General features: G+C 28.0%; 2 protein-coding genes across 3 annotated transcripts; one reads left to right on the top strand and one right to left on the bottom strand.

Moving 5' to 3' along the window:
• The first annotated feature begins 9,189 nt into the window (after positions 1-9,189).
• On the top strand, positions 9,190-10,983 carry LOC101499266 (stearoyl-[acyl-carrier-protein] 9-desaturase 6, chloroplastic). The gene is made up of 2 exons (XM_004498324.3): positions 9,190-9,836; positions 10,246-10,983. The coding sequence occupies exons 1-2, from the start codon at positions 9,237-9,239 to the stop codon at positions 10,810-10,812; spliced, it is 1,167 nt and encodes a 388-aa protein (XP_004498381.1). The 5' UTR covers positions 9,190-9,236; the 3' UTR covers positions 10,813-10,983.
• Positions 10,984-19,899: 8,916 nt separating this feature from the next.
• Positions 19,900-25,386, bottom strand: LOC101498940 (auxin efflux carrier component 6). 2 transcript variants are annotated; one of them, XM_004498323.4, is made up of 7 exons: positions 24,859-25,385; positions 24,057-24,610; positions 22,735-22,942; positions 22,070-22,155; positions 21,495-21,652; positions 21,211-21,287; positions 19,900-20,303 (listed from the first exon to the last, which is right to left on the bottom strand). In XM_004498323.4, exons 1-7 carry the CDS (start codon positions 25,287-25,289, stop codon positions 20,237-20,239), a joined length of 1,581 nt encoding a protein of 526 aa, XP_004498380.1. In that variant the 5' UTR covers positions 25,290-25,385; the 3' UTR covers positions 19,900-20,236. The 2 variants fall into 2 exon arrangements, with proteins under 2 accessions (XP_004498380.1, XP_073223143.1); XM_073367042.1 differs by lacking the exon at positions 21,495-21,652 and having other exon boundaries at positions 24,859-25,386.
• Positions 25,387-26,517: the final 1,131 nt, after the last annotated feature.

The following is a 26,517-nucleotide window of genomic DNA, read 5'->3' as shown; positions in this document are numbered from 1 at the left end:
GACCATAACCATGAGGGAATGTAGTTAAAAGTAGTAGTGTGAGAAATTTATAGATAATTGGACCATATTAATAAGTTAAATTAGTTTGCATGTGGTTAAAAGTAGTGGTGTGCAAAATATATAGGTAATTGGACCATATTAATAAGTTAAATTACACTGCACAATAAAAAATCAAATTATTTATATGGTTTATGTATTAAAACACATATTTAAAATAATTTAGTTAATTAAATTTAATTTAAAAATTAATTTAACAATTTTTTTAATCTCTATCAAGATTTTTTTTCTTACATAGTTTTTAAAATTTATTTTTCTCATAAAAAAATATAGAATATATGGGTGAGAAATATCGCTTTGCCTATAATACTATAACTTGTGTATAGTTTAATTTAAAGTCAACGTGAAAATAAGAATAGGTATTTAAATAGATTAATAATAATTACGTCAATTAAATTTGGCAGGAGGGTTCAGGCACTGTAACAATGATTGTAGTTCTGCTACTGTACGAGAACAATGCTTACAATTACTCGAATATATAACAAAATATATATTTTCTGACGCTGCTCCAAAATTAACTTTTCATACCTCACAGAACGAGCACTGTTTATAGAATTTTTAAATAACTTTTATAATATAAGTTTTATTAAAGATCATACTTATATTCTTTATAGTGTTATTTGTGGAAATGCTATTAAAATTAATGTGTTAATTTTTTTTCCCACTAATTGAAGTTTTATTCTATCGATTAAATCTTTGTTTTTCTCAAAAACAAAAGAAAGTCTCAATAAAAAATTCAATGAACTCAAATTTGATTGATGTATCAATCCAAACTCGATCGCGTACCGTTTACATTCAAACTTGATTGTCTTCATCACTCTCACAATTAGAGTCAATCACCTCTATCAATGTAATCATGTTGGACATTTGGCTACTGTGAGTTCATGTTGCTGAACAACTCACTACTATGACAATCTTAGATTTTTTTCCTTTCTGTTTACTCTTATGTTTGTTCATGTTGCTGGACAATTTCAAGTATCTTTCACATGCATGTCTTATGATTTAATGCTAATATTATTAGGTTTAAGTCAAAAAGTGGTGTTTCCCATTCACGACTTTCGTTGTCACGCGCTTCAGGCATAGCTGTTGCGCTTCAAGCGCGAATTGGCAGACTCATCAGTGCGGAAATGCGCCCCAGACACAGTTGTTGCGCTTCAGGCTCACAACTTCTTTTGTTTGACATTTTCTGCGTTTTTCTCCTCTTTTGAGACTAAATTGGGTTTCAGTGTCTTCATGAAAATTGTAGCTATGGCTATTAGCTTTGATTCGCACTTGGGTTGACTCCAATGGGACATCTACAACTTCAAGTATGGATGAAATACTCCACATAGGTCATATTGATTTTTCACCAAAATTCAGCACTACATTAAAACAAGGAAACAACACAAAACTACAAAAAATATCTACTTAATCAAAGAAATAAGAACATAAGCATTTCACTAAATCAAAGAACTAAAATCAACAAAATATATCAAATAACTTCTTAAATTAACTAATGATTAAAGATAGATAAGACTAAAAACAATTAAAAATATGCATATGATGAAGAGTCATCACCGACACTATAGAAGGAAATTGTTGTCACCATACACTACGCCAAAAATGACATTTTATAGCGCTTCTTTTATAGCGCTTATTAAATACAAGCGCTGTTGTATGATATTTTAAAAATAACGGAGGATACAACAGCGCTTTTTTGACAAGCGCTATAAAAAAAGCGCTGTAAAAGACTTTGATTTCACATAATTAAAGGACCTATTAGAGCGCTTTTTGGAAAAGCGCTGTAAAAAGGTTTTAAAAAAAAATAAGGAGGTCTTTTACAGCGCTTTTGGACAAGCGCTTTAAAAAGTCTGTAAAAAAGCGCTCTAATAGACTTTCAAAAAATAAAATAAGGAGGTCTTTTACAGCGCTCTTTAAAAAAGCGTTGTAATAGGCTTTTAAAAGTAAAATAAGGAGGTCTTTTACAGCGCTCTTTAAAAAAAGCGCTGTAATAGGCTTTTAAAAAGTAAAATAAGGAGGTCTTTTACAGCGCTCTTTAAAAAAAGCGTTGTAATAGGCTTTTAAAAAATAAAATAAGAAGGTCTTTTACAGCGCTTTTTAAAAAAAGCGCTGTAATAGGCTTTTAAAAAATAAAATAAGAAGGTCTTTTACAGCGCTTTTTAAAAAAAGCGCTGTAATAGGCTTTTAAAAAATAAAATAAGAAGGTCTTTTACAGCGCTTTTTAAAAAAAGCGCTGTAATAGGCTTTTAAAAAATAAAATAAGAAGGTCTTTTACAGCGCTTTTTAAAAAAAGCGCTGTAATAGGCTTTAAAAAAATAAAATAAGAAGGTCTTTTACAGCGCTTTTTAAAAAAAGCGCTGTAATAGGCTTTAAAAAAATAAAATAAGAAGGTCTTTTACAGCGCTTTTTAAAAAAAGCGCTGTAATAGGCTTTAAAAAAATAAAATAAGAAGGTCTTTTACAGCGCTTTTTAAAAAAAGCGCTGTAATAGGCTTTAAAAAAATAAAATAAGAAGGTCTTTTACAGCGCTTTTTAAAAAAAGCGCTGTAATAGGCTTTAAAAAAATAAAATAAGAAGGTCTTTTACAGCGCTTTTTAAAAAAAGCGCTGTAATAGGCTTTAAAAAAATAAAATAAGAAGGTCTTTTACAGCGCTTTTTAAAAAAAGCGCTGTAATAGGCTTTAAAAAAATAAAATAAGAAGGTCTTTTACAGCGCTTTTTAAAAAAAGCGCTGTAATAGGCTTTAAAAAAATAAAATAAGAAGGTCTTTTACAGCGCTTTTTAAAAAAAGCGCTGTAATAGGCTTTAAAAAAATAAAATAAGAAGGTCTTTTACAGCGCTTTTTAAAAAAAGCGCTGTAATAGGCTTTAAAAAAATAAAATATATAATGTGTCTGTTAATGCTAATAATCACATTTATTTGATAGTGTTTTACAAGTTTTCCGAGCTCAAATGGGTGCTACAGTGTCGAAGCAAAAATCAAATAAATCACATGGATTCTAATAAAGGTTTGAAATGTATGGCTTTAAAATTTCATTAACAATCAATCCACAAATATTTATTGACTTATATGTTTTATTTTATAGTGCTCTCGTCAAACTAACAACATAGACTGCGGATACTGTATATTACGATTTATGAAGGAGATTGTTGTTATAATCCCAGAAAGAGATATAATTGAAATAAAGGAATGCATATTACAACGCTTTTTTTAAAAAGCGCCGTAAAACTAATACAACAAGCAGCGCGTTTTTAGAAGAGATTTACAGCGCTTTTTTATTTATTTATTTTAAAGAGCGCTGTTGTATCTTTTTACAGCGCTGGATACTACAGCGCTTAATTTTTTGAAAAAGCGCTGTAAATGGCTTAAAAAAAGCGCTGTAAAATACCATTTTTCGCGTAGTGATATGTGAACTTGAGACTTATTTTCCACCCTCATTTTTTGATATAATGGTCCATCATACAATTTCTAATTGAGCGTTACATGAATATATTAAAAGGGTACGTGAAGAATCTTGGTCGACCAGAGGGTTGTATTGTTGAACGATATATAGTTGAAGAAGCAGTTGAGTTTTGCATTGACTACATCTCCAATGTTGAATCTATAGGACATAGTCATGCCACTCAATAAGAACAATAGGGGAATGGATTGGTGAAAATTATGTTAGACCATGTCAAACGTCGAATGTGAGCAAACACATTTTATGTTCAACACAACGTCGATGAGATTGAGGCACATTGAAATGTACAAGAAAAAAACTTGAAGGCTTGAGCTCTAATAGGAATAACAATTGGATAACAAGCAGACAAAATCGAAAATTTACCTCTTGGCTAAAAAAATCACATTTTGTTTAGAATTAGCTTAGATGGCTAGCAGTTGGTCCAAATGTATATGTTCTTTCTTATTTTGCCTATGTAATCAATAACTACACATTACATACAAAAGAACATGATCATCATAGTACTATGCAAAATAGTGGTGTCAAACTCGTAGCTCAATATGTCCATGTCTCAAGTGTCAAAGATAGAAGTCCCCCAGTTGTTGATATGTCACATTTTGGGATCATTGAGCGTATATAAGAGTTGGATTACACATTATTTATAGTGTATGTGTTTGATTGCAAGTGAATTGACAACAATAATGGTGATCAAATTGATAAAGGTGGGTTTGTGAAGGTGGACACTGAAACAATGGTGTACAGTGGCAGATCTTGACAAGTTTTATTGGGGGGACCAACATAAAAATAAAATATATTATCATAGAGACTTGAATCAGGGACATGAGGTTTATAAAAAACTCCATTACCACTAAACTACTCCACAATTTGATATTATTAGCGAAACATTGGTTATATATATCATATATTATAGATAAATATTATTTTAAGTATACCTATTTTTACGAAATAAAATTTTTTTGGGGTGACCGTGACCTCCCATGTCACCACTAAGATTTGTCCCTGATAGTGTACAAAAAGAACCATTTATTTTAACATCACAAACTCAACAAGTGTTCTATGCTATTAATTATACTGTTGAAAAGTCGTCAATTATGCTTCTAACTAACAAAATAAATTATCACTACAAACAAGAACGTAAAGTGATATATAATGAGGATGATCATTTATCTAATACATCACAATCGCTTGAAATTGATCCAACTATAAATAACATTCTCTATATGAGAAACAACCACATTAATGAAGGTATTTGGATCAATCCACCATTTTGTGTTAAAAAAAATCAAAAAATTAAGAATCCAATAAAGTATAGAAAAATATTGATTGTACATGGTAGAATAATTTTAAAAAAAAAGTGTGATTATTTATCATTTTTATTCTAATTTTTATTCCCATTGGTATTAATTATTATTATTATTTTTATTGTTTTGGTTGAACGACTTCTCCTCATGATGATGATTGTGCTTCTAATAGTAGGAAAAACGTTCTTTCATGTGGTGTGAGTATAATGAAGAATTGTATCAGAGTGAAAAGCAAATGAGCGAAATACAAAATAAGCTATATTGTACTTTAAGAGCATTAGAGAATAGACTCTAAGGTATATTGTTTCTTTTTTATACACATATAATTACTCTCTCCTTTTTTAAGGTTGCATGGAATGAAATGGGTCAATCAATTGGACCTAACAAAAGCAGTTTTGTTAGTTTTATTGGAGTTACCATATGTCGGATAATTAAAATTAATTACTATAAAAATGTTATCTACAATGACAATATATTGAAAATAAATTTTAAATAAATCAACAATATTTAAACATTAAATATAGGTGTAGATATTGAATCTTGATTATCATCAATCCCATGACTGAGATAATATACTACTTTGATTTGTTGAATGGTGAGCCTCAAAATCACAAAAGTATGGTTTCTATGTTCAACACATAAGTATTTATATTTTTATTTAAACTTTTCTTAGTGTTTATATATACAATGATTTATAACTAATACTTATTTGAAGTTAATTTAATTTTAGAAGAGCTTTAAAAATTTATTGTGCTCGTAGGGAAGCTTCGGTGACCAAGTTTAAATATAATAGCATCACACTAAAAAAAAAAAATATTTTTAATGTTATATTCAAATAATTATGTAGTGCAAAAGTTATGGATGTACATGTTTATTTTCAGTGTCTCAGCCAAGATAACAATGATAATTGTAAATATTATGTCATACAATTTATGAAAGAGATCATCATTAAAAATTAAAATATGATTCAAGTTAATGTACATGAAATTAATTTAATTATTATTTGTAATCACATACATTTAATATACTTGTTCGAACCTAATTTTATGTTTTCTTTTTTGTTGTAAGTACTTTTCTGAGTACTGTATTACCTATTCTAAAGACAAGTTAATGTGGTGAAGGATGATTGAGCTAGTTATATAGTCTATAAGTTTTTTGGTGAGATTTTATCTTTTCTTGAATGTTTAAGTTCTTAAAATTTAATTTTAATTTTAATTTTAATTTTGTACATATGACCCTATCAAATGTCTTGTAGTGTCCCTCATTACAGATAGACTATTTGGCTTTCGCCTGGTAATTAAGTTTTTGTATTTCTTTTTACTTTTTACCTCCTAGTCCTCATTCTATGTTACCCTAGAATCTTGTATGGTCTTGCTATTGTTGGGTTTTTAGATTCTTGATCCCATGTATATGATGTTGCAGTTTTATTGAGTTGCTTATGGCTTGTTGAGTTTTTTCTTCTATACAGGAAACATGATAACCATGATCGAAGTTTATAAAGAAAAAAAAGTTGATCAAATGTTAATGTTGTTTTGGTATGTATATATATGTTTGCTTGGATGCAAGGCGTTATGAGATTTACATAGTGCTTATGTGTATAGATTGTGGGCAGTTGTATTGATACCAATTGATTTGTTTTAAAGTTGATAGATAATTGGATGTGGAGGAAAAATTAGTATACTTTAACAACCTTGTCTTTTTTGTACTTTTTTCATTTTGGATCAGTTAATATTAATACATTTGGCTTTTTAAAATAAATGGTTTTAGTTTGCAATGTTTACAAAATGAAATTTGATTAATTTTCTTGTCTTATATCTTGAACTGTTATAAAAGGAGAGCTATATAGAAATTTATTTGGTCAAATATTTTTTTTTAAAATAATATTATAATAGCACTTATTATAACAGTAACAATTATTAACAAAAGACGTGTTTGAAATCCAATTTAATATCAAATTATAATAAAGCATATAAGGAAAATGTTATCTAATGTTCACCTATAATAGCACTTAAAAAACTCTATAAAACACCATATACTTTTAATATCACCAACATTAATAAGACTTATAAGCGCTATGAAAGACCAAAATAAACACTATAGAACCAATTTTTTTGGCATATTGTGTATACTCTTTAAAAAAAATAACTAATTTATTTAATTTTTCAAATTGTCTTTCATAACAACTTCTTTCACGAGAATAAAAGTGTTATTAAAAAATTGAATCTGAATTAAATAATGGATATTTTAATTATAAATGATATTATTTTATATATTAAAATTTAGGAAAAATATATCGTGTAGTCCTTTAAGTTATACGAAATTATCAAATGGATTCTTTTATTTCGTAATGAAATGATTGTATTCGATTTTGTAATGAATATGCATCATCAAATGTGTGTCTCAAATGTAGTGTTCTGCAGTATGAGAAGAAAACAACAATTCTAACCAAAGGTTTACGTTATTTTTATATAATACCAAAATTTGGGAAACCGACACTTGAAGTGTAGTCAGGAGGTAGATCTAGTTATTAATAACAATGGTGCAAGTGTAAAATGTGAGAGACTCACACTTGAGAAAAAAATTATTAGGTTCAAATGTAAATGGTTAAATTCCATATCAACAATGAATGTGGTAAATGTTAAATATATAAGGGAAGTGACTCTAATGACTTAGAATTTTTGGTTGAGATATGGTGTCAAAGTTATTTAGAATCTTGGATATTTAGTTCATTAAATCAATGGATCATATGTTTTATTTAATATAATCCAATGGACTTTTTTTTAATATATACTTTTAAGAAAATACTATAATATTTATTTAAAAAAAAATACTTTTTTATGAAACTGTTTTTAAAAAATAGTTTTTTTTATTTAAATTATTTTACAACTAATGAACTTTAAAAATAACTTTATTTATTATTTTACAACTAATGAACTCTACAACTAATTTTAATTTTTTTAAAAACTTTTAGTGAATTGCAAATGAATTACTATTTTAATCCATCATTTTAATTCATATTCATTCAATTCATCTACTTTACCACCTAGATCGAACCAATATGACTCAACCGTATAAATCTTTATTAAGGGATGTTTGATTCATTTAGGGTTAAAGATTAATTAATGCCAAGACAAAGTTAAAAATAAAAAATAAAAAAGTTAGTTTTTTTACTAAGAAATGAAAAGTTTGTTTGAATTGAAAAAAATAATGCATATATTATTCTGTAAAAAACGAATGCTTATACTATTAATTTAAACATTTAATATATACTATTTTTGTAATTTTTATTATCTTTAAATTATTAAAAATATTTGACTTTTATTATTAATATTTTTAAAATTATATCTACAAATAGTTATGATGGATTGATAATATAATTTTTTTACACTCATTATGCGTGTTAAACTCTTAATTTAATTTCACATAATATTTTGATAGTTATTTCTTACAACTTAACCAATCCAAACATACTGATAGAAGGTTGGATTTGGATTAAAAAAATAAATTCTTAAAAAAAAGAAAAATTTGTAAAAGAAAGTTGTTTGATTAATTCAAAATATTATAAGGTAAATGAGATCGTTTACATCCTTTTGTTAAGAAAAGAAGAATAAGATAATACTTCCTATATTTTACAAAGAGTATTATTTTAAAAATAAAAAAATCTTACGATGAATGTCATTTAAATTTTTTTAATATAATTTTAATTATTCTTTTATATTATTATACAATGATTAATATATATATATATATATATATAATTTTTAAAATATTATTATATTTTGTATTAATAATAATATAAAATTCAACAATAATTAAAAAAATAATTTAATAAAAATTATTATAACTTTTAATATATATATATATATATATACCTAAAAATATTAAATGCCACGTAGGTGAAAATATATATTAGCAGTAAGTTTCGATAATTCCAAGAGCAATGAAAAAATATTCTTAACAAAGAAAAAAATAATTGTTTAAGAAATGTGCTGGCATTAAAGATCCATAGAATTAATAACGTGGCTCTGCAATAGTTCTCCCGACCAAAACCAGAGCACCCCTTGTTTTACAAAATCCTCCCTTTTACCATTCTCTTTCCAATGCCACATAATATTCGTTCAATGACAATTATACCCTTTCTTTTCTAGCCTTTCTAAGTTAACAATATTTTCTCAACCAAAAATACCCAAACCTATCTTAAACACAATTCCATAGAAATAAAAATAAAGATCTTACAAATTTCCACCCTCTCACAACCAATCATATCAATATCAATAAATTAATAAAAAACATAAAATGGCTTTTCTGTAAATTATTCAAACAAAAAGGGTAATCAACAATCCAATTTCCTACATATATCTCCCACAACATTCATTATTTTCACAATTAAGCACCAAACAAAATATAAAATATCATAACCATGCATATTCAAACTTGTCACTCCATGACGACACTTCCTTTAACATGGAACATTCCAACACATGTAAACTATCGAACTCATCGCCACCTATTACCACCACCAAAATCAACCATCACCGCCACACCACCACCACTAAAAATCCACAAAACTCACTCATTGCCACCGGAAAAAGTTGAAATTTTCAAGTCACTTGAAAATTGGGCCTCAGAATCGGTCTTACCACTTCTAAAGCCCGTTGAACAATGCTGGCAGCCACAGAATTTTCTCCCTGATCCATCATTACCGTTCGATGAATTCACAGATCAAGTGAAATCTCTTCGTGAACGAACAAAAGAGCTTCCAGATGAATATTTTGTGGTGTTGGTTGGTGATATGGTGACGGAAGAGGCGCTTCCGACATATCAGAGTATGATTAATAATCTTGATGGAGTTGGGGATGAGGTTGGATCAAGTCCAAGCCCATGGGCCGTTTGGACCCGGGCTTGGACTGCCGAAGAAAATAGACATGGGGATTTGCTTAAGACTTATTTGTATCTTTCTGGTCGGGTTGATATGGAGATGATTGAAAAGACCGTTCAGTACCTCATTGGAGCTGGCATGGTAACCTTTTCTTCTCTTTTCCTTAATTTCATTTTTTTTTTTTTTTGTAATTTCCTTTGTTACATCTCCCATTATAAAATTACTCAAAAATAAAAATATAGTATGATTTTTTTTATCTAATTATTAATTTTTATGAAATTATAAAAAGAAACTCAATACTCTAAAAATATTCTGAAAATAACACTAAGCGTAGGAATTTTTTTATTTTATTTTTTGGTGGACCAGTAGGAACTAATAGCAATGTATTTATTGTTCCTAAAAAATATATTATATTAGAGTGAATTAGTGTTGACTGTACTGGAGTCAACTCTAGGAAATTCAATAGCTACATTTTTCTATGTAACACATTTTTGAAGGTTAATATCTAATTTTTATTTTTATTTTTATTTTAAATTTTTGGGTTGGGCAGGACCCAGGTACAGAAAACAACCCATATTTAGGGTTCGTGTACACCTCATTCCAAGAACGAGCAACCTTCGTATCACACGGCAACACTGCTCGTCTAGCGAAAGAAGGTGGCGATCCAGTGCTTGCACGCATATGCGGTACCATAGCAGCAGACGAAAAGCGTCACGAGAACGCATACTCAAAAATCGTTGAGAAGCTTCTAGAAGTGGATCCCAGTGGAGCAATGTTAGCCATTGGTGATATGATGGAAAAAAAGATCACAATGCCGGCACACCTTATGTACGATGGACATGACCCCAAGCTATTCGAGCACTTTGCGGCTGTGGCGCAGCGTACGGGCGTGTACACGGCAAATGATTACGCTGATATTTTGGAGTTTTTGGTCCAACGGTGGAGATTAGAGAAGCTGGAGGGATTGACGACTGAGGGGAAAAGGGCGCAGGAATATGTGTGTGGGTTAGCGCCTAGGATTAGAAGGCTGCAAGAGCGTGCTGATGCACGTGCTCGTAACATGAAACCACATGGGGTTAAGTTTAGTTGGATTTTTAATAACGAGGTTGTTTTGTGAGTTTTTTTTTTTTTTTTTAGCGTGGGATTTGAGATTATCACTGTGGGTTACAACAACTCACCTTGACACACCAAGGAACTTTGGATAGTGGAGTGGAGAATGTATGATACTAAAAGAATTAACAAATATGTATGAATAATTTTGTTAATAGTTGTTTCTGTTGATGAAAAATAGTTGAGACTTTTGGTGTGTACTGTTTTCTTTGCATCTTGCATGTAATTTATTTGAAGAAATAATAGTTAAAAAAATCATATATATTAATCAAACAATGATAAACATGTTTTGGCCTTTGAATTTATGCGAAATGAAAAATGTGTTGTGTTTTTAGTTTATTTCAAAATTCTCTTGTTCTACAAGTCTCACATGAGAAAGTAAAGAGAATTTTGGAGTCTATATATGTGTTTTATGATGTTGAGGTTATAAACCTCCATATGTCGAGATAACTACCAAGTACCACTTAATTATAGTTTGGACGGAATTTTTTTCCGTACAATAAATTTACATTTTTATCTTTCATTACTTTTTTTTCTTTAAGTACTTCGATTGAAAACAAATTAGACAATCTCAAATCTTTACAATAATATTAGGATGGGGTTATGGCAACGACTTCACAAAGAAACAAACAAAATGAAATATATACGCACGTTAATATAATAAAAAAGATATATCTTTTAATATGATAGTTTAGATAAAGGAAACTCCTTGTGTAAGTTAGAAAAATGTGATGACTTAGTGTAAATCTTGTTTTTTAAAGGTATAAATCGTCTTATATTGCTTCCTTCTGTTTTTTAGAATTTAGTGTGAAAATTAATGATTATTATTATAATAAATTTATGATTAGTTATAATGAATTAACTATATTTATATTTAATTTGTTATTCAATTATTAATATTATGTACTTTACTTTTAAATCGAGGTGCTGACTTTAAATGAACAAATAAGTCTTTAGCCTATCCGAAAATGTCATTATGCGCATGTTTTTCATTACAATTTTTTGCTACTACTCCATGCCTTGCCTTCACCGCACATTGCTTCATTCCTTGGTCAAAGCCTTGTCTTTCTCTTCAGTCATATGTGTGACTATTTATTCTCATTCTATTAATATCAAATTTTGAGTTAATAATTTTTTTTTTGTAATATAGGTCAAATCCCAGTTTTAATCCCAATAAAATTTTACCTTTTTATTTAGTTCTTATAATTCTATATTACTCAACTTTAGTCTTTAGATGATATCTATTCATTAAAAAAAATCAATTATGTGGCAGAGTGAGGTGGCAAACAATTTTTTTTTTTGTTATTTTTTATTTTATTTTATTATTTGATTCATTATTTATTTTTGATTTAATAATAAGAATTAAAAATAACACAAATATAAACATTTCTTTCTTTACCTCATTATCTATTTTTCATTTATGTTGTTACCTTACCTCCTCTGTTGAGGAAATACCTATTGTATGAGTATCATCAGTCTAAATATACATACTTGTACCCGTTACCACATTTAAATTAAAATAAACTGTTAAATCGTAAAACAATCATTTTAATTAAAAAAATATTAAATGTTTTTTAATAATTAAATCATAAAATTATTAAATTAAGGTATTTAAATTATTCAAAACTATATTGAATCATGTAAATATGTATTTGATTTAGTGATATTAATAGAAACAAAACAAAACAATAAATTAATTACTGGACTAAACACAACTTTATTTGAATAAAACTAAAATAAAATATATAAAATAAATTGCATCTTTGATGAAATTACTTTTTAACTTTATATATGTCTTTTATAATATATTTTTATCCCGTCCGAAAAAATTAGGAGAAAATTTACTAGCTTTTATTGTGATTTTTTTTTTAACATTTGGATTGATAGTCTATATATTATTAGTCATGCTTGTTAACGTTTGTGTAGTACTCTAATTTTATCTGAGGATTCAAAAAAAATTTAAAAATAATACGTTATAATAATGTCTTTAATTTTATATATTTACAATCACATTTTATTGTACTAAAAAATTTATAAAAAAAAATCAAAATTAAATTCATAAATCTATTCCAATAATTGAACTCACATTCTCATTGATGTTTTAACAAAGTGTTTAGTTTGCATCATAAAAATAAAAATAAATAAAAAAGTAACAATAACCAACAAATAAATAAAAATTATGTTTTTGGTAGAAATAGTACAAGCTTTCTTTCTCCACATTTTAAGCTTTCATATTTCTCTCTTTTTGAATCTTCACCAACTTTGCACTTCATCAAAAAGTAGAAATATCATCTTCACCAACTTTGCACTTCACCAAAAAATAGAAGTCTCATCTTCACTTGTCACTTCATAATTTATACAAAACAATACAAAAATCGAAACTCAATTTATCTCATAGACGCAACGATTCATCATTGTAGCATATAAATTGAGAACCAAAATTTGGTTTGAGGTTAGTTTTTTCCTAAAAAAATTAAAAGAGAGGAAATAGAGTTCTTCTTTACTTCTAAGATCAACAAAGAAAACCACCATCTTCTTAAAAATGTAGAGAGTTAGAGAGAGCATGAGCCATACATTACCACATTCGTCATCCTTTGCAAATCCCTTAAAAAACCATCATCAAATCGACCTCTGCAAATCACCACCATGAGCACTATCGTTAGAGCATCCACAACGTCAACTTTGACCTCCAACGAACCACCACCATGAGCGCTACCGTTCGAGTGTCCACTCAACCACCACCGTGAACTTCGATCCTAGACAAACCACCACCGCAGGCAACTCCCTTTCGTGATCGTTTTTTGTGAGTTTGTTCTCTTTGACTCTCTGTCTCTTAACAATGAAACTTATTTCTCTCTGTGTATGTTTGTTTACTTTAAAAAGAAAACATTCACAATAAATAAATATTAGATTAATTAGATATGACATCTTTTTAATCTTTGAGTTGTTAAGATACAAGTTGTACCATTTGGTGACTTTAAAACTCAATTTTAAAAGCGAAAATAATAAAAGATATTCTTAAACGGATTAATTAGATGAGATATTTTTTTACTCCTTGAGTATTTGAGACACGAATTGTACAACTTGATACTCTTAAAACTCATTTTTTTTTTAAAATAATTACTCAAATCAAACAAACTCTTTTTTTTTTCCGTCGAAACAACTTTTTTTTAATCAACAATAAAACACAATTTCTTTAAAAATAATCAACACATCCATATTTTCTACCCAAGAACTACGTAGCTTTAATTTCTTCACCGCACCGAGAGATACATAGGAGCAAGATCACACTTTTATCAAGCACATTAATAAAAAATCTTTTTTTTTTCTTTTCTTTTTTAATCACACATTTATTTTTAAAAATAATTGATATTCATATTTAATAATAAGGAGAAATAAGTATATTTAAGTTAATATTAATTTTCTACAATTAATTATATAGGTAACCGTTTTTTTACGGATGTTGTAGGGTGCAAATACTTTCTCTATGCATAATCAACTTCCGAACTAAAAATTTGATTTTAAAAATTATTTATTTTTATATTTTTCTATTTTTAAGGGTTTCTCAATATTATTTATATTTTAAAATAAATTTTGATGACGATTCTATTGAATTTGAAAAACACCCAAAATTTTAAGCAGCGACAGTTTATGTTGCGTGTATATATATATATATATATATAAAGACTAAATATTACCTAAGCAATAAAAAGTTTATAATAAAAAAGAAAAAAACATAGACATTGAAAAGTTCACGCCAATTTAAAACCACGATAGAATTATAAAAAAATTAGTTATACATAGTATCAATCAAATCTAAAATGTACTAATAACAGTTCAAAACTAACAAGAACATTCATCGAGGTATTAAATATGTGAATGATGGTTAGTTGATACGTTTGGTTTTTTTTAGGATTTCTTTTTAGAATGTTTGAACTTAATTAATTTATATTGGACAAAAAAAATTAAAAATCCAATTTAAGTTGGAACTTGAGAGAATAATACAATAATTTGTTTTTTTAAAATTTAAATAATAAATTTTTTTATTAGATATCTGAGCCTAAATATTTTAGTTTGTTAACTATTTATTTATTTTAATTTTAATATATATATATATTTTAATATGTAAACCTAGTAAAAAATAAATTTGATGCCTCTAAAAATTTGAAGTGCTATGCGTTTACTCCTTCCAAAGACCCTTGAATCTAATATGTTATTTAAGATTTTGTTTCATCATTTAAAAAGAGTTTTAGTACTTAACTAAAAAATATCACAGATTCTATAAAACAGAAAATATGATAGATTTTATAAAATATTTGTTGGCAATAGTAAAATGTTATTTAGTTTCTTGAATTACACTTCACTCTTTCTCTTTTTACTAAGAATAAAAAAGAGATATTGATAATGAAAATAGATTGAGGATGCTGTCGGTATTGAAGGATATCCCCTTTCTAAATGTGTTTTTCATGTAATGATTGTTGTTATTTCACTCTCTTACATTGATTCGTGTGTTCACATCCTTGTCATCAACAACTCATTGCATGAAAATATCACATTGACGTTTTTTAAAATAATAATTCTTTGAAATTTAATTTTGGACAGTTTTTTATGTATTATCTTTAAAAGTAACAAATATTAAAAGGAAATCCACAAAAGTTATATAATTTAGAGAGTAATAATGTTTAATTTAATAAAGTAGAAAGTTCAATTAGAGTAATAAATCAAGATGATAAAGTGAATTTGAATTAAATTATATTTTATTCTCTATTTTTCGAACAAGTCTTAGGTAGACACGACTACAAATAAAAATATTTGGACAATACATAAATGATAAAAATAAAGGAAATTTTTTTTGTCATATCATATAATTCTTTTTTCTTTTAATTTATGCTTAGTTACTAATTTGGTTCCTTACATTTATTTTAAGATTTTAATTTGATTCCTTACATTTTAACTATTTTAAATTGGTCTCTCACATTAGTCACATTTGTATCAGTTAGTTTCTCATATTAGTTTTATACTAATTATGTTTATTATAGACAATATGATTGACGAATGTCCAATTGATTTGTGACACATGTAAAGTTTATATATTTCTTTTTAAAATTTTAAAAACTATAATAGTTTTTGAAAACAAAAAATTATGAAATAATAATAAATAAATCTAAAATTAAAAATGTAAGTCTTAAAACTAGAGTTTTTATTCTTTGAAACTGAATAGGAGAAGGGAAAGAACGAAGGTGCGATGGCGAACACTAGTACAATTAAACTTTGTTACAATACTGGTTCTTATATACATGTTAGATCGGTTACTTGTCCGATCTAACATTAAGCGTTGTAATAAATAGTTAATTATAAAATCGGCTAAAATGACAAATGTTATAAGTCAAAATTAATTTATTACATCCGTTAAATCTGAACCAATTTAACAAGTCATATTCAAAATTTAACTGAATTTCATACTTTCTTTATTATAACAATTAATAAATCAACTAAATATCAATTGCATCGTAACCTTGTCATAACAAATAAGTAGAACCAGAACACTAATGTAATTATAGAAAAAATCGAATTGAACATGTCCCGACCAAAAGAGTCACATGATGACATCAACTATGTTGACATTATATTATACTTAACATGAAAATACAAACAAATCACAAGTCTGAGTATACATAAAAGATAGTAATAATATTAATAATCATGATTAACACACACACACAAATGTATAGATCAAGAATAATTACTAGTATTAAAATGTTAAGAGGATAAGAAAACATCAATAATTGCACAGATCAAAAATAATCACCTCCAAATGTGTGATATAGCATAGTTGTAATACCTTAAAAACGTGAAACACTTCTATCTGTATGCTTTTGTTGGATTCCTGAAGAAAGAAATCAGCAATGACCCAATAAATGCCCAATTTGTACATATATATAAGTTCTTAATATTATTTTCTCCATTAAACATATCAGAAAGTCAGTTAAAATAAGTTTAGTAGTCATATATTAATGCCTAGAAAAAACGGTAAAGGCCTATACATTTTGATGAAACTAATGGACTTTTATATGTTAAAAACAGGAAATGATATAGGAAAGAAATACATCATAATTAAAACACTAAAGAGGGCATAGGTGGGCAGGACAAGACACAATCAAGGCAGAAGGTAAGTGAATAGACATGCCATTAAGTTTTATGTGAAGGACTATACACTTAAAATATTCATCAAAATCCTCAAGTTTTCTCTTCATCTCACATATTGTGTCATTACAACTGAATTTGAACGGTCGAGTAACATATCTCCCAGCAACTGTAAAAGAGAAAGAAATCAAACTCAACAACTTTATTTGCATCACTGCAACATTAAACAATGTAATAAAAAAACTGAAATCAGTATGTAAAGAAACTTTCTTTCTCAGCAACCATGTACGTACAAATTTTCTTTGGTTCATAAAATCTATAAAATTATTTATTAAAAATTTCGCCAACGACATTTTGAATACATTATTTATATTACCAGAATTTTTGTGCATTTTCGGTATTTAATTTTACTCTACTTAAAATTTTTGTCTTGAATTTCCGATAGTTAATTTTACTTAAAAATTTCAAAATTTGAAATTTCTGGTACGTATTATTATTATTATTATTATTATTATTATTATTATTATAATAATAATAATAATAATAATAATAATAATAATAATAATAATAATAATAATAATAATATGTATTGAAAATTTCAATTTTGAAATTTTCAGTAGAGTAAAATTGACTACCGGATATTTGAGAGAGAAAAATTATTTATTGAAAATTTTGGTGAAATTTTAGAGTAATTTTGTTTATCATTAATTTAATGAAAATTAAAACAACAAATTTGAGGCTTTAACATTTTAAGGAGATATAAGTCCAATTGAGAGAATACAAAGTACAACTTACAAAAATAAAGCGTCCAAATAAAAGGGTAGAAATGGGCCCTGCAGCCCATTAAAAAAGATACAACAAAATGTATAATGTGTAAAAGAATTGATTTTCAGACACAAATTCCAACATGAGACACTATAAACATACACTCTTGTTTTTTCTAATCAATATTTTATCTCTCAGGCGATGGTGATGAAAAAAAAAAAGACACTAATTCATGATGTATTTTATAAGATGTGTGATATACGATGTCAACTTTTTATGTCCGAATAACATCTGAATGCATAATGAGAGTCCAACGAGTATATAAATGATAAAAGACATTTCATTTCATCTTTATTTATTTAGTTATTTATTTTTATTTTTATCTTCTTCAACTTGCACTCAGCAAGAATCATTTTAACTTTGACCTAAATTCCTGGTTCAATTGTGTTAATGAATTAGCTTCTTATTTAGGGTATGATTCATTGAGATGAGAAAATGAAAAGAGATAAATAGATAAGAGAGAGTATAAAAAAAAGAAAAATATGAAAAAACAAAAAAGTGGAGCATGCATATGTATCGACTAATCAAATCAATTGCACCAAGTTATAGATGATTTTGAGTGATAAGAAACTCGTATGCACTGTAAGTTGGTGGATAGACGTTCAAACATTGAGTTTTGTATATAGAAAAAAAGTGATTGATAGGCGATAATTCGCTTTATGTGTCTAATAGGATCATCAATAGAAATTTGTTGATGTTAAACAATGTGGAGTGTATATAATTTGCATTTTTAACTTTCTTTTTTGTGAAACCAATCTTATGTGAGTTTAGTTTTATAATGACAAAAATTGATTTTGGTGTGTGTTTAGTTTTTTTGTGTCAAAAATTGATTTTAGTTAAGTGTAAAAGGGTTTATGTTTGAATATATTCACATAAAAGTGAGTTAAATAATAAATTTGTTTGCAAAAATACGTTTATAGTCAAAAGCTACAAATTTTAGCTTTAAATTTAAATCAATTTTTTGAGGCAAAATCATTCCCTAATTGACATCGCCTAAACATGTCAAAATCAACTTGGTGTTTGAAGTCACTTTTGGCTTTCCGTTTCATGAAACCAAACACATAAATGTGCTTTGAATGTAAAACAATTTATGTAAAAGTGTAAAAATCTTATTTTGAGTCAAAAACTACAAACTTCAACTTCAAATTAGAATTAGTTTTAAAAACAAGATCAATTTCAATCAACATTACTCAGACATATCAAAAATCAAATTTTTAACTCGAAAAAATGTCATTTTTGCATTCCAATAAATAAGTGCAATGAAAATATAGAAACTAAGAAACTAAGTTTCAACTTCAACGTAGATTCCTAATGTGAATTTGTTTAACGCAACACTATTCTAAATATATAGATTGTCTCCAAAATTAATTTTCATCTCTATAATTTATTTCACAACTCACTTCTAAATGACTGTATATAAATATTAATCATTTGATATTCAACTTAATTTTAGACATGATCAAAATTTATAAATTTTATTCGTTCATAATCAATTTTACTCACCTCATAAATATATTCATATCATGTCAATCTATAATAATAAATTTGTTTGAAACACTAGTTTGAAATATACCTTATTTTTTATAGTTCATTGATAAGTGTTCAACCTTGTAATTTCGAGATAGAGTTCAAATACCATCAAATATATTATAAAATGATCATTAATTTTATGTTAATTAAAATGTTTTTTTAGATGCCTTGATTATGATTTTTCTCAATGAAATTGAGAATAATCTAAAGTAAAGAATATTTTAAGGCTCATTCAACAATTACAAATAAATTTATATTTGTCTCTCTGTAATGGTTTTGATGTCTTAATTATGTAATAATGAGTCTTCCGTTTCAAATATGATCAATTGAGTAGTAAATTCTAATCGTATGAATATATTGAACACAAAAAATATCTTCACCATAGCGTGCCATAAATTTGGTTAAATGTTGCTTTCCTACACTTTTTAATTATTTATCTGAGGTGACAGGGTCAATATTTGTTCCCACAAGCTTTTCCTTCAACCTCCAACAAGAAAGCAAATCTCCAACCTTAATAATTGGTCGTGATAATATTTATTTCCCTTTCGGCTATCACTAATATATGTAGTAGTAAATAATAAATAAATAAAATAAGTGTAAGGAATGTCAAGAAGAATAAAACTCAACTACTACTTTTCGTGTCATCTAGTCACACACTTGTATTACAGCATGTTACAATAACCCTTTCGGCTTTACACAAGTCAGTATTCTCCGCGAGTAATGTTTACAATAGATGAAAAAATCATCTTATATAATGATCGGTGATATGACAGAATTATGGGGGAACATAGAGGCTTTTAATTATGATGTATACACTACTTTGCCTAGTTGCAACATGGTCTAGTTGATGCTTTCATAGTTTGAATTTGGATAGTAGTTTTTTCAATCCATTGATTCTTCTTTCAAGTTGTAGTTTTTATTTTTGTCACTCTTCACAAGCCAAGAAATATGTAGTAAATGAGAGTTATTGGCAAGGAAACTAACATGCCAAAGATTACCCTGCAAACGAAAAAGAAGAGCAATTTGTTTAATCTATCTATGGATATCATACATGAAAATTAAATATGCTCAATCGATATCTTTGATCATAAATAACTTTATGAAAATTGACATTAACTTAACTTGATTTAACTTTATGAATCACTAAAAAAAGTAGCCTTTGGGTAACGTAGCTTCCAAATGGAGGGTCAAATCAAGCTTTGCAAGGCTTCTATAGATGTTTTTAATTAAAATAAAAAACTGTTGTATGCTAATAATGATACATGCTAATAAGGTAAAAGAGGGTTAAGATTTTGCTAGAAGATCGTCATGAAAAGGCAAATGGCCAATTTTCTAACACCATTATATGCATTATTATGTATGTCCAAATTAATTATTAATGCCTGGTTGTTATAGACAATTATCTGTTTGATAGATTCGGTATCCTTGCTAGGGCTGCATAATAATCAACTTATTAAGTGGGGTAGATTAAAAGTTCAATAGATGTGTGTGATGTTTACACGCTTTCCTTTGTCTTCCCATCATTTCTTCTTCTGAGCAGTATATTCTCCAATGAATCTTGTAAAATGAAATAGTGCACTATATTTTTTAGTACTATATTTATAAGTTGATTCTATAAACTCTTCCAAATAGTCTTACAAATACTTAAACCTATAGATTAGGTCAAATAAATAATTCAAACAAACTCTTAATCATAAGATATGTCACAAAACATTCTTTATTTGTATTATTTTTGGCGCATAGTATATGTAATTTAGTTAGTAAAACTTTAAATGCATAATTAATTTTACATTATTGAAGCAAATGCAAATGAGATTGTCCAATAAATAGTTTTTTGCAAGAGTTAATTTGAAAAGAGTTTTTGTTTTGAAAGATTGTCAATAAACAATAAATATTAGAAACTTACCCTGTACTCAAAATATCAGGATGGAGCCCATATTCCCTTGCAAATACAAATGGCACTATCCCTTGCGGAAGAGCAGCCTACGAAAACAATTGAATTGAAGTCAAAGCTAATTAAGTACTAATATATATACAATAAATTGAGCTATATTTAATATTCCCTCTATAAACATTTATTACAGAAGAAACATACACACATTGTTCTGATATATTATCAGACATAATTTCCATGTGCTGCATGTGTCTATAGAGATTTAAATTCATTCCACGAATATGCAACATAAGTACCTGCACAATGGCAGTATGCAGCTTTTTTCCTCTCAATCCAATGGCAATGGAAGTTAATGACATTACAAGAGGGCCACATAGGAATCTAATGGCCATTCCCATGGTTGCTCTTTTGGTACCACAAGCAACGATTCGTGGCTGAAGTGCCATGAAAAGCCCTGCATATTTAATTTTCAAATGAGTATCTCTCATTGTTTATATAGATATAGTTTCATTTATGTACTCATCTTAACAATATATATAACAAATCACTTTCATAAGTTTCATTTCACATTTTTCCATTTTTAAAGCTAACAATGTCATTATGATTCATGTGCTATTGTGGGACATCACATTTATTTTCTTGGGTTGCTACAAGCACCTGAGTACAAGACAATGCATGTGTTTTCTTTTTCTCTTGTTATGTCTTCCTCCACATTGTGAAAAGGTTAGAGGATTTGTAATGTATTACATTCATATTCATTCATATTCGAAGAAAAGAAACATCATGTGTGCAAGTGGGTCGGTGTCTTATATATAGATGTACATGGTATTAAATGATTATAATTGTGTTTATATATTTGTAATAAATGTACCTAAACTAAACATTGCCATTCCAAGACCTGCATCGGATATGATTTTGATTGATGATTTGATAAGACTGGGCATTTCTATGTTCCATCTGCAAATTCACATCATATAAAATGTATGAAAATGTGCATACTGCAAATATAGAGCCTTATCCTAGATAATATGAAAATGTCTTCTATGAATATAAAATTTAGAATATGACAGAACAAGACTAATTAAGGAAATGGATTCTCTGTCATCAAAATATCACATGGTCACTAGTCACTACTACAAGCAGTCAATCAAAACCATTGGTTGATCTTCAACCAATAGCTCACATTTCAAATTTTTTAAATCCGATTTACTGTACTTAAGATATAAACCATCTTACATTTATCCAATAGTTTGGACTCACTAATTGCAGTAAATAACAATAATGTTTTAAAAACCAATCTAGATCCAAATATCGAACTGAAAAAAACCATGGGTCATAGTTCAACTATTTTAAAACACTTGTATCCAGATGAAACCGTACAATCAAACCGCTCAAATAACTGAATTGTAGACCGTGGCTGTTCATAGTTAAATCTAGTTTGATTTTTAAAATACTGAAACATAGTTAATTTGTCTTAGAGTAGTTGTATTTGGTAACACTTGTTAAATTTTGATAATGTTTCAGAATATTACTTACTTGAAGGAGATTAGAGACCAGAGAAGTCCTAATAGACTAGAATATGTATTAGGGTTTCTAGAAAGTTTTCTTCCAACTACTATAAGTATAAGCCTCAACATTACAAAGGCATATGGCATTTTCTGGTCACTGGCAATTTCATCTTTGGGGTCCACACCTTCCCCTGGCACTGAGACTTTGAGACTGTCTCTGAAGCTGATTTCTTTATCTGTCGTATAATAGACAAAAACATTATAAAAGCTATCAATCAATGAGTTAAAATAAAAAACAAATAAACACAAATGATAATGCTAATAAATCAATCTCACATTTCTCTGCCACTTACATAATTGATCGTTAATTAATGATGAAAGGATACTTAGGCAACAAATATTGAAAATTTATGTTTTTGGTAACTATAATTTGGTGTTATGATCTGGAATCATATAGTAAATTGATCATCATTACACACGTGCTCTCTTCTAAATCATGGCTACTATCAATTAAGCCTCAGACTAAGTAAAGTAGCCTTTTTTTTCATAATATATAATATAATATAATATATAATATGAATAAAAGTTAATATTTCTATATTGCTTTGACCACTAGTATTTTTTCTTACTAAGTAGGTGAATGTTTTTAACTTTTTATTATACTTTAAAAAGATGGCGTGGGGGTGGGAGGGACCAACCTGTCTAGTGTTCTGTAGTCTCCACAGAATCCAAAATCAATTATAAAACCATCTTTTTTGAAAGAAATTCTTAAGCTAGCTATTTATTAGATCCTTTTGCAATGTTTACGTATACATTCATTTCTCACGTGTAATCATGTTATGATGAAACATATATATATACAAAAGAAATGACAATTTATCAAGAGTTACTGAAATTATAATTATTATGCGAGTTCATATGAATTAAAGGGCATTAATCAATCTAAAATGCATTTCACTCTAACAATATTTGTGTAATTGTTGAGTTAAATGTATAAAAGAGCTCTGTGAATCATGTAAGAAATAAATGATGGTGAATAAATTATGACAGTAGCAATGAATGCTCTTCAATACGACAAAGACACTGACCATGGTCGGGGACAAAACGTACAGCAAATACCTGAAAGGTAGCATGGGTATGCACTATACAACAACATATACCTGCGTTTGACGTATTTCTTTTCTGATATACCAGTACTATTGCCAACATACTATTACTACAGTACCCATTCAATTACTCCATCAATCTCATCATAAATAGTTCTAATGTTTAAATTACTTGTAATCTTATACTACATTTTTTAAATAATCCATTTCACTATTTCTAACAAACATAACAACAAACACATACCTGACATACTAATATCCTTGCATCCTTGTCTCTCTTCTCCCCTCCATTTCTCCGGCGAATCCCAAATCACCCTCCCTCCATTCATCCCCGGCGAATTCCTCCTCCCTCCATCCACCGGCGACCTCCCCCACACCGGCGTACAAATCTCCCCTTCATTAACATTCGACCTCCTCGGAGTCATCTGCAGCGAATAAGCATCCGTCGAAGCGTAACCGGAGAGACGAGGACTCGCATTATCGAGAAACTGAATCGGCGTGTTGATGGAGAAGATGTCGGCATTGGAGAGATTGGAGAGACGAAATGGAGTGATGCCGTTACCGATTGAGGAAGTTGATTCCGGTGGTGCTGAGGAAATTGAGCGACGAATTCGGACTTTAATGTGGCCGTTTTGGTCGGTTAGTGATTGGGTTTGGAGTGGTTCGTGGCCGTGAAGAGAAATAACATCGCCGTCGAGTTCGAATTTAGTTATGGATAACGCGGTGGCTCCCGGGAACTCGGTTTTTATTAGAAGTTTTGCTGCTCTGTATTCCAGTAGGAATAGTAGCAGAGTATACCTGAAACTCACAATTATTAAATCATTTTAATTACAACCAACTATTTTCCCCAAAATTAAATTAAACTATTTTGTTTATATAACCAACTAATTTGGTCATTTTTTTGTTATTAAGAAATTAACGGTAAAAAAAAAGTTTATTTTATATTAATATTTTTTACTCTACATAATTTTGTAAAAACATATATTATTGGATAAAAAATTTTGTAAACAAAATTAAAGAAATGAATGATTTGTAATATTACATACCAAATGATGCATTGTAGGACGACAAGTTGCACCATGAGAGTTTGTGTAAAATCACCATACATAGCTTGAAGGAGAGGAATACCCATAACAAGGGTATTAGGCAAAGTGGCAAGTGAAAAAAGAGTAATGAGCCAATCCAATGAGCCTTTAGTAAAGAAAATGGCCCAAATAGAAAGAAATAATAAAACAAGTAGCTTTGAAATTGTGTCAGCTACAATGAACATAGTGTCCATTTGATAAGGATTGTTGAGTGAAATAAAATGAAAAGATAGAACTGGAACAGCAAACACTGCCACAAATCGGTTTATGCCTGAACATTGTTCAGGGGTGAACATTTTGCACCATTTCACTGAACCATATGCTATTAGCATTGCAAAATATAGAGGTATCATTGCACACATCACGTTGTATAAATCTTCTCCATTCACCATAATTATGGGGAGGGAAATTTGTAGTGTGTGTATTTTTATTTATTTAATTTTTATTCTAAATGTTTTGGTATGGTTGGAAAATGAAAGGGGTGGGGGAGAATGGATATATAGGGGCTGGTGTATTTTTATAGGACAGTGTATGGACTTTTTTGCCCCTACAAAATCTTCAATTTTACTTTGGAGGTAGTGTGCTCAATGCTAAGTGTTAGTGGTGTTTGCGGTTGATAGTGTTAATGATTGTCAAATGTAATACGTTTCGGTGTGGCTGTGGCAAATGTGGGAAGGGGAACTAGGCTTAGATATGTATTACTTTCTTATATATAATTTATATACAGAAAAGTGGATAAATTGAAAATGAAAATCATATTGAATAATAAAAAATTGATGTAATTCAATGTTATATAAGATTTATTTAAGCAAACAACAAATGCAAATAATGTTCGTAATTAAACACTGGCGGAACAAGTTATAGTCGAAGGCCCAAAAAAAAGTGTAGAATCAAAGTCTAAAATGCAAATGAAACTGACAAATGAGAATTAAACGAAGAATCTAATATTGGATTGGGGAATTATCCCTTCATTCTATATTTCTTTCATAAAAAAATAAAAAATAAAGTTTAAAATACACTTTTAGATTATCTATTTTATTGAATTTGTAATTTTAGTTTTTTTTTATTTAATTTTTTTCTTTAATTTTAGTCATTTCATTTTTAAAAATATTAATATTTTATTATCTTTTTCGATTTGACGTTTAATAGATGATATGTCAATATTTTAGTGATATGTATGTATATGATCATGTGAAAAATGATGGTAATGTGAAAGTTAAATTAAATAATATCACTTTAATAATTAAAATCATAATAATAATTTTTTTACTTTAAAAATTTCTGAAAATAAAAAACATAATTAGTTTTTAAAATTACTTTTTTTGTTTTAATTTTTTTTGAAAATTGAACAAAGATTTATTTTTTTTAAATTACTTTTTTTTGTGACTTTTAAAATTTAGCTTAATTGCAATTTCAATCTCTTTATTTTTATTAATTCACAAAATATGTCTCTCTATGTTAAAATTTGATAACTTTAAAATCAGTCTCGTCACATTACTAAATTGATATTCAAATTGAGAAGAGGACCAAATGTTAATTATTTTAAAATTGAAGAACCAAAATTACAAAAAAAAAATTGAAGAACCAAAATTACATATTTAATAAAATAGAGGGATTAAA

Source organism: Cicer arietinum, chromosome 4 (genome assembly GCF_000331145.2).
Source record: "Cicer arietinum cultivar CDC Frontier isolate Library 1 chromosome 4, Cicar.CDCFrontier_v2.0, whole genome shotgun sequence".
NCBI lineage: Eukaryota > Viridiplantae > Streptophyta > Magnoliopsida > Fabales > Fabaceae > Cicer > Cicer arietinum.
Note: the sequence above shows the minus strand (reverse complement) of the source record. Positions and strands in the feature narration are given on the sequence as shown.

What these genes read in the sequence shown, in the direction of transcription:
- LOC101499266 (XM_004498324.3), top strand. Translation starts at nt 9,237, where the DNA reads ATGCATATTCAAACTTGTCACTCCATGACGACACTTCCTTTAACATGG. An exon ending in ACCTCATTGGAGCTGGCATG is followed by an intron (nt 9,837 to 10,245) that starts GTAACCTTTTCT and finishes TGGGTTGGGCAG; the next exon opens with GACCCAGGTACAGAAAACAA.
- LOC101498940 (XM_004498323.4), bottom strand. Translation starts at nt 25,289, where the DNA reads ATGGTGAATGGAGAAGATTTATACAACGTGATGTGTGCAATGATACCT. An exon ending in TGGTCTCTAATCTCCTTCAA is followed by an intron (nt 22,156 to 22,734) that starts GTAAGTAATATT and finishes GTGAATTTGCAG; the next exon opens with ATGGAACATAGAAATGCCCA. An exon ending in TGCATACTGCCATTGTGCAG is followed by an intron (nt 21,288 to 21,494) that starts GTACTTATGTTG and finishes TTGTTTTCGTAG; the next exon opens with GCTGCTCTTCCGCAAGGGAT.